This window comes from Apaloderma vittatum, unplaced genomic scaffold (assembly GCF_000703405.1).
Source record: "Apaloderma vittatum isolate BGI_N311 unplaced genomic scaffold, ASM70340v1 scaffold15587, whole genome shotgun sequence".
Classification (NCBI taxonomy): domain Eukaryota; kingdom Metazoa; phylum Chordata; class Aves; order Trogoniformes; family Trogonidae; genus Apaloderma; species Apaloderma vittatum.
Window position 1 is genome coordinate 56 of NW_009725837.1, and position 9,595 is coordinate 9,650.

A 9,595-nucleotide genomic window follows, 5' to 3' on the forward strand; every position below is an offset into this window, starting at 1 on the left:
AGTCAGTTACACCGGTGGGAACAGGAGTGTCCGTGTCAGCTCGGGAATGGCAGCAGGGGTTTGCATTCAGGGTGGGACATCGTTGGTTTCCAGATCCAGAACGGCAGATTGAAGCAGTTCGATGTATGAACCTGCTAACACAGCAGAGAGGATCTGGCAATTGACAGGGGAAGGACTAGCTGCTCTTCTTTTTGTCTTTTTTGTAGTGTTCTCAAATTTTATGGTATTTCAGTAGTATAAAGCATACAGGATTAATTTTTTTTTAAATGCTGTCTCCCTAGTTTTTTATAGCACGTGTCTGCTGGCATCATCTTTTTGCATCTTACATCCCCTTTTGGGGTATTTCCTAAAAGCCAAGAGATAAACAGCTGGCTTTCTACTTTAGATCCCCAACTAATACACTAAAAGGATTGATTTTCTTTTGAAGGACTTACACTTTTTCAAATAATTTGAGCCTGATATGGAGGTGATTGGCCAAAGGTGAGGGTAGTCAAAATATTCAATCATTCTGCAAACCTGGAGAAAAGTGTGTAAAGTTGTGAACTTAAGTCTTTAGAGAGATAATGTTTTCTATACTTTCATTTGCAGTCTGAGGTGTAAAAATTTTAGAAATCTTGCATTTTTGCAAGATACACTTCAGCTACAGTACTGTAAGTCAAAGTTCTCTGATGACAGTAAAATATGGTTCTGTTTTCTGATATTTCATACAGTGTTAAGTGAATGTTGGGGTAGGAAGATGCATTACTTTTATGTGTCCATTCAGGAGTCAGGCTGAAGAATAATGAATTAAAATGACTGACATCATGACAACCCTAAGACAGAGAAGGGTCGGAAAAGGCACAGAAACAGCTGAAGATCAGCCTTCAGAGGAGAATGTGAAGCCTGATGAGAAAAATCTGTCTGGTGGGTAAATGGAAAGGATTGTAACATTATGGCTTTTTAATAGTGCTTAGCTTTTGGTATCCTAAGTACAGATTAGAACTAGGTATGTACCAAGTACATTTTCGTACGTGGTTATCTATCACTCAAATTAGTGGGATTAGACAGAGGGCATGCAGATTACTGCATGTCAGTATCACTGTTTTAAAATCCTAGTTTCAATTGGTGAGAATAATTCTGTCAATTTAATATCAGTGACACATTATCAGATTTCATGTCCATATCGTAGGTTCTTTAACAGATTACTGGTGACATAAAAGGATTTGAAGAACTCTGAGTTGTAGTTAAATATAAGCAGATCACACATGAAATCTGAATTTAACTGCAAACTGTTGCTGTTTGATTATAAGACAAGCTATGTAGGTAAAATTGAAAGAGTGACATTAAGTGTCTTCATTCAAAGGTCTGTTTAATGAAATAGTAACAACATTTTTGTTTGGAATTATATCTAAAGTTGGCAGAGTTTGGGGGGGCTTTTTTTAATAACTTATTTTAAGGAATGTTTATGTATATGCATTTCTGGTAGATGACAAGAAATATACATTGTTATTTCCACAGGCATTACACTTAGGCTAAATAGAAAATGGGAAAGTGATGGTAGTTCTGATGCAGCCCAGCCTTCAGTTTCATTGAATTGCTTATTTGGTACCCATTATGTAGAGATCACACATAGTATGAAATAGAATCATAGAATCATAGAATGGCCTAGGCTGGAAGGGACCTTAGAGATCATCTAGTCCAACCTCCCTGTTTTGGGCAGGGACGCCCCCTCTCGACTAGACCAGGCAACACATAGCCATTTCAAAGATATAATTCCAGATCACCAACGTCCTTACTAAAAACAAACCAACACTAAAAAGATGAACGTAAGTGTGCAATAAATTGAGTCACACAGAATCAAAGAATGTTCGGGGTTGGAAGGGACCTCTGAAGATCATCTCGTCCAACTACCCTGCCAGAGCAGGTTCTCCTAAAGCAGGTTGCACTGTGTGGCACGCAGGCGGCTTTTAAATGTCTCCAGAGTCACCTAGAAACACAACTCTTCTTTCCCATTGTTCCATCTGTAATCTTAATCTAATGACAACGGGAGGTCATCTGCAATTCAAAGCATGACACCGTTATCAAAAGCTGCTTTGGCTGCTGTTCGGTCTCTTTGTGGGTATTTAGTGAGACTTCTGAATACTTCAGCGCTGGTTTTTTACACAAAACAGGCAAACCCACCAAAAACCAGGCAGCAGTTTTAGGATGTTTGAAGAAGATGTTGAATTATCAGTTTGTGATTTTATGGTCCTGTATTACCTTAATTAAAAAAGATGCCCTAGAGCATATTCCAGTTTAGATTTACAAATTAGATATGGTATTTATCTAGATTTGTATAGGATCATGGTGTTCTTCAGCTACAACTTCATTTTACCAATTCAGGCACACCTTATTTCGCTTTGCATGTAAATAAAATATTCTGTTTGCTACATGAGAAAATAAAAAACCCATCTTCGTAAAGACCTCTTAAAATCAGGTGTCCTGTTACCTACAGAATGTAAACTGTACTATCATAGGCAATGTATAAATGAGTTTTCAGAATTCCTGTAAGTTGAATTACATGTTTCACAATTAAAGATTGAAATATTTTTCTTCCAAGAAAATACAGGTGGAAAGCTGTGGAACATACTCTCAATAACTGTTGGTGGAATTGTTGCCATCTTTCTTGGACTTCTTACTTCTGTTTATGTTGCTACACTGCATGAAAATGACCTGTGGTTTTCCAATATTAAGGTAATAGTCATTTTCATAGTTTCATCAGTGCTTTTGTAGAGCATTAGCATGAATTTTAGGTGAAATTTCATTTATTTATGTACTTGACTTGTAACTTGCTCTAAAACATGGAGTATTTAAATTTTTAAAATTTAATTTTGAAAAAGGTGTACTTCTCACCACTTTTTATATACTTGATTATTTCTATAAATACTTTTCCCAATTTTTCTCTAAAAGCATTTCTGCACAGCTCCTGCATGAGTTCTAGCTATGGCTCTTCCAGCCACTGATCACTATCTAGAATAGAATTTCAGCAATCTACTATTTGTTGCTCTTACAATAATCTTTCTTTTATTCAAAGAAATCCAAACCCAAACTAAAACTAGTTAAAATAAACAATATGCAAAATCCTGGCCTAGAGTTTTTCCATTGTATTTATACTGTGATTTTGTCATACAGTTTAGGCACAATCTCTTACTATTGAGTACTAATTTTGTTTTAAATGTGCAAACCTGAAAACATATTTCAGACGTTTATCAATGTAAATTTAACATCTACCCTATAGGACAATTTTTAGTCCTAAGATTGACTAGTTTTTTCCTAGAATCATTGCATCAAAAAATAATGCAGCTGTACACGTATCTAAATTTAACTGGAGAAAAGAAGCAGGTGAGTCATTTTCTCTTTGTGTGCCAAAATGCACTCTGTAAGGTCTATGTATTATTTTTTTCAAAGAATATGTACATTGAAACGAAGTACTTGCATTGCAGTATCTGCGCTTTTTCTGTCCCAGAATATCTACATCCTTGTAATAAAAGTAGTTGGCAGTTACTGAAACAATTGCAGTTGTATTATATCTATAACATATCTTTTGTTTTGTGCAGTTTTGTACAAACTGTCATCTTCCTTTGAATATATGTAGAGCTTGTATTTATATTGAAGGTACACCTTAGATTTTCCTTTTCCTTCCAAAAGCAAGTAGTGATTAATTCCGCAGGTACTGTATATTTGGAAGGACAGACATGGACTTGTAGCCATGTATGAACATAACAGTTACAAGATTTTTATTTTGGTGAACTGACACAGAGGGACAAGAAGTTCACTGAGAGAAGCAAGTCTGCAATTAAGTTGCCCCCCAGTGGATGAAATGCTCATTTTTTTTGATAATTACTGTTTTCATTATAGGTACACTAGAAAGCCATTAGATACCAAAACTGAAATAAAACTCTAGACACTTTTAGTCTGGATTCTTTTGTCGCTGTAGTTCTCATTTCATCCTGAGGAGTTCATATGATAACTTGCAACACTGGAACATGAACGGTTTCAGACAATTTGATGAAAAGATTCTAAAAAGAATTAAGTTCATCTACCAGCAGGTTAAAGGATAAAGAGATGCAGATATTCTCTGATCTCACATTATGCCTTCTTCAATAAAGTGTTAGCTCCACCAGACAATGCATGTGGCCACAGTGTTAAACTGATAACAACAGGAAAAGCTTTAATGAGGTTTCATGTAGTATTAGAGATAAAATATCCAGGTGTAACACAGAGCCGAAACTGATCAGGCTTAATGCTTACTCCTGCATTTTGGAGCTGTGTGTTCAGGTCAGTTTGTGTTTTGCATGGTCACATGCTCAACTTTCACTGTTTCTAAGGATATCATCCCAGATAGAAGGCTATACCTAACTTGACTGATCAAATGCACTTGATTTTATAAACACGTCCCAAGCAAGATTCAAAGGTAATTTTAAAGATTTGTTCTCAAATGATTTATTTACAGCTTGAGGCCAAACAGGTAGTATCCCTGGCAGATTCTATGCAAGTACAAAGAAGGCTTGGGATGAGTCCAGTCTCATCAAATTTTCTGCGATCGTCTGCAAAGTCTGAATCTGACTGCACTTTGACTTTGATTAACACAAAGCTTTCTATGCTTTTACTGTTAAATACAGTCTAGACTTGTTTTCTTGCTACTATCCATATCAGAGCGCTTTGTGGCTGTAAGTGAGCCTAGTTAGATAAGAAATCTAAACTGTGTATTTTGATAAATTTTCTCTTAACTAAGCAGAGAGAAAAAATACATTAGAATATGGGTGGATGAGATAAAGTTTAAACAAAATACTGCTTTATGAGTACTGTGGGAAGGGAAGACTGCATGCAAAGAGCCTGTGAAATTTCCTGTGACGCTGAGATAGAAAGGCTCATCCTAACATCTGTAAAGCAGTGTATAGAAATCTCTGTGGCTGTATATATGAGTGGACGTTGTAGTATCTCTAGATGTATGTGTATGTGTTCCAACATTTCTGAATTGGTGAATCTTGTCACTACAGCACATATTATATAATAATAAAAGACAGGAATAAAATACCCTATGGAACAATCTGAGCTCTTCAAAAATCAGTTACTGTATGCTTTGCTTAATGAATTGCAGAGGTTGTTTTGTTACTTGTAGAAGAAATGGAAGGAATACATTCAGTGTTTCATTAACCCCCATGCCTGTCAAACATGGTAGCACATCACTACTGCTCTGAAACATGGAAAAGGAAATAAATTCTAAACTAGTTTTATTTCCATAGATTTTAAATTGGTAACTTCAGTTTCTCTGAATTGGCTGTAAACAGCACAAATTTGGGGATTTGATGTTACTGAACACTGATATAAATGCCAATATAAAAATAATATAGCAACATATTATCCTCTTGAACTTTCGTCCTTTCTTCCAGTAAGCTACACTTAGTCAAATGGTAAGAATTTGTAGAGGAAAGGGTATGGATGACTGCTCTGTTAATAGAGCCGGACGTAAGGGGAAAATTTTTTCTTTTACGTGCTCTCTTTGTACATCAGTTGAAGGAAGTCTGCAGTATTTATCTGACACTTTTGTACTTATGTAGACAGAGATTTTGACATACACCATTTAGGTACTACTCGTCTGAAGACCCCATTGAGATATGAACATCATGATTGCTTAGTCACAAAATTGGGCAGATTGCCAATAGTATTCAACCCTAAACATTGATAGTGAAAAGAGTTCATTATGCAAAGACATGATTCTTAACTTCTAAGTGATTGATGTCACAACGTGCATGCACGCTCCTAGTGATCACCTTTCTGTGATTTCAACTGCAGTTCATAGAAAGCCAGTTCAGTTTTGGGTGTCTTCCAGCAGTGGTTCACCCAACTAGAAAAACTGTTCTGTGGTTGTTACGCTGTTTTGTTCTACTTTGAATGTGGCTTTCAGCAGTGCATTGATTTCAGTTGCTGCAGTATCTGTGAATCTTGTTCTAATAAATATGTCTGTTTTTATAAATTTGCCATGGTCAATGGAGTAAGATGTAATAGTGTTTCCTTATCAGAAAAATAGAAAATGCAGATCTCGGAGAGTGGTTTATGTGTGAAAGAGGTACATGATTTTTATTCTTTTTCTTTTTTCACAACAACACCTCCTGAAAGAATGAGAATGCAGAATATTGCGGCACGTAGTCAGAGGCTGTGTTTGTGTACACTTCCAGCAGGGATCACAGAAAGTTAAAATCACTTGCCTTGACCAAACAATTTTGAAAAAAAAAGTTTGAATCTCTTCTCATATGCATTAAACTGACAAAGATCTCTGTTTATGAGGGCAACAACCAAAACAGATTTCTTAGCCAAAAATCCTTTCTCAGTTCTCCAGGAACTTACTGCACTACACATATAAAATGGCTAGTCGATTTTCAGTGATTTTCAGTAGTAGTGACTGCTCCTGAAGCGTAGTATCTACTGGGAACAGTGTCTACTCTGAAAATAACAAAATGGGGGTTGGAGAGAGAAGTGTATCATGTCCCCTGTCACCTGTTGTACTGCTTGTTCAAATGCAAACTCTGAACAAACCTCAAACAGGAATGAGCCAAGGCCACAGAGCAAGTTAATACTGTAACACCAGCAGGTAAACTTCAGAGCTTTCATTTTTCCTTTGTTTGGACCACTGTTACTGAATTTTCCTGTAATAAAATTGCTGCTTGCAACAAGTCAGGAATAAAAATATAAAGTTTTAAGTCTTTCAGACATGCAGGGTAAGAATCTTGGGATTCCCTCTCTGAAGAGCTTATGTTTTCCCCTTTTACATTTTGAATATAAAAGAAAGATGAAAAAAGCTGGGGAAATGGGTAGCCAGCCAATTAGGATGCTACAGAGAAAATGCATAAGCCTTGAAGAGAAGGACAGTGCAGTGCTTCAGTGGTACTTTTCCAGGGAAATACCTGTTGAGTGATTGTGGGTACTTTTACTCTGGATCAAAAGTCAGCTGTGATTAGGAACTGTGCCCGTGTAACAGATGGGCGTGAGGTTAACCAGCCAAGAGACCGTGTACGAGGATTAAACACCTTTGCTGAAGGCACGAGTCACAACTGGGAACACTGATAGCAGCTGTCTGTCACGGTTGCGACTATTTTCTAATCTATCTGATCTTAAATTGAACAACTGTAAGATTTTCAATTACACAAATTGTGCTTCAGCTTTGTCAAAAAAAGAAAAGTAATTGGAGTGTTGATTATGCTCTTCATTTATAGAAAAATTCCATGCAGACTTTGCTTGCTTGCTCAGTAATCTTAATGACTTGGTTATGGAGTTTGACAAAACCTAAGGTCTAGAATTTTATACTTCACTTGAGAGGAGAATCATATTTTGTTTTGAAAGCTTAGTATTATTAGGATACAATTTCATAAATTGAAATAATATGCAAGTATATATGTGTCATATGCAACTATATATGAGGATAGTGGTGGTGTTTTTTCCCTTGGAACAGTGGCAGCTTCTTTGTTAAACACTCGCAAATTGTATCTAGAGAAGATAAACATGTGCTCTTACAATGCTTACCCATAAGTCTGTGTGTTTTTATTGACATGGAATACCAGGAAAAGTATAAACTGCTGTAGTACTGGAAAAGTATTGCGAGTGAATAAAACAGATGTTATCTTAGCATGAAACAGATGTAAAACTCACTAGTGTTTGTCTCTTAAAGTATAGCATTTGGCTGAATACAGCTGGTGCCAGGATTACAAATTAATCATGTTTGAATGCATTTTTGCTAATTAGATCCCCCTCTGTGAATACCGTCTCCCCCTTACTAAATTCCAAATGTTAACATTGCTTCTCTTTTTTTTTTTGCCTTTTTTTTTTTAATGAGCATTTAGAATCAGACACTTTTTGGTATTAGAAAACTTTTCAGTAGTGATGAATTTGGAACTAGAGCTCGTTCAAAATCCAGCATTCTCGTTTTGATAAGCGTGTGGCTGTTAGTATTTAGCACCAACGTCAGTTTCTTATGCTGGTGTTACAGTGATTTGTAATTTAGAGCAGCTGGAGAGTATAATTGTGATCTTGCATTGAATCAGATGTGGCTTTATCAGTTGATTTTTCTCAGACTAGAACTACTATTGGTTTAGTTTGTCAAGAGTTGACTTCAGTAAAGCATATGCTCTGAGATAAGATTCTATACTGGCTAGCAGAGGAGGAAGGAACATGAGGGTTTTTATCTAGCTTTGTGTTAGCTCTGAAATAGTATTGACTCTGTTCCAGCAAAAGAGATGGGACTGTGTAAGAGGGATGAAAGTCTTGAGATGAAATGAGAATGGCATTCATAAAAATCTCAGAAAACAGTAACATTCTGTTACTTCAGTAATGTTCTTTTGTAAAGAAGGCCTAATTAATAAGATTATCTTTAGGAATCTTAAATTTCTTAGTGACATGCTTGCACAACATGCAGGAATCTCAGCGAATTTTCAAATTTGGATAGAAACCTTTTCTAATTTACTGCTTATCAGAGGTATTTGCTGGGGTGTTTTTATATAAACTACTAAAAAGGTCACCAATAAAACAATTTTGTGTAAGATGTTTACTATTTCTTTTCAGATTGGTTGCTCATGCAGTCTTATGTTGTTTAAGTTTGGTAGCCCAAGGCTCAGAATTTGTTAAATTTCATTGGGTCTTCACAACTAATGAATTAACAAAGCAAAGATCTTGTGCTGAGAGCAGTTTTCTCTAGGAGAGCTTTCATGTCTCAGTGGCCTCAACCTGCGGCAACATCAGCCAAGAAAGGGCATAGTTTGAAGTGTATGTAGTGTAAATAGTTTGAAGATTTTTAAATTAAAATAATAACTTCTGCTACATCTAAAAACAAGCAAAGAAGCACTTTTTCTTTCTCCTGTATCAGAGTGATGGACAGCTGGCTTCCTGCAAGAAACATCATTTAGCAAGTGGGCAGCAGCATTCCCTGCCAGCTTCAGTCTCAGAGTGGAATTATGGTGCAGTCCCAAGTATTGCACACTGAATTAATTGAGCCTTAAGGTGGCAAAGCCACAGAACATTATGGGATATCTACATCTGGAAGAAAAGGTTAAATGCACAGAGCAAGCATATGCAGTTTTCAAGTCCAGCTGTTGGCCACTGCACCTATCTAAACATTGAATATTACCAAAAAAATAGGAAAAGATCCAAAATGTTTCTGAACGGCATATCAGAATCCCAAAAGGCATATACATGACTTCAGTTAACAGAGGCCTTGGCACCTCAGCCTCTCACCCTAATTCATCCATGTATTTTACCTGTATTTGAACTAAGTTGTATGGAATGCACTAACCCAAAGACTCAAGCCACTGTATAGATCACTTTCTCCAGTGCAGCAAGAATTTGAGTTGAAGGCAGCTTTATGTGATTGTGAAGAGCAAATGGAAAGTGAATTTACTATTGAACTTTCACTTGCAGGAAGTCGAAAGGGAAATTTCATTCAGAACAGAATGTGGACTTTATTACTCGTACTACAAACAGATGATTCAGGCTACTTCAATTCAGCAAGGTATTGTAAACTGTAAAGTAAGTTTTACTTCATGTTGCCAGATGACTGTTTTTAATATCTTTTCAAATATAGTTGAGA

At 36.3% G+C, this 9,595-nt stretch overlaps 1 protein-coding gene across 1 annotated transcript in view; it reads left to right on the forward strand.

The window, feature by feature from the left end:
• Positions 1–803: 803 nt before the first annotated feature.
• DPY19L3 (dpy-19-like 3 (C. elegans)) overlaps positions 804–9,595 on the forward strand; it is a 32,642-nt gene continuing 23,850 nt past the window's right edge. Inside the window, exons 1-3 of the mRNA XM_009873074.1 lie at positions 804–903; positions 2,579–2,712; positions 9,427–9,517. Coding sequence (XP_009871376.1) covers positions 804–903; positions 2,579–2,712; positions 9,427–9,517 — 325 coding nt within the window. The remainder of the gene's footprint in view (positions 904–2,578; positions 2,713–9,426; positions 9,518–9,595) is intronic.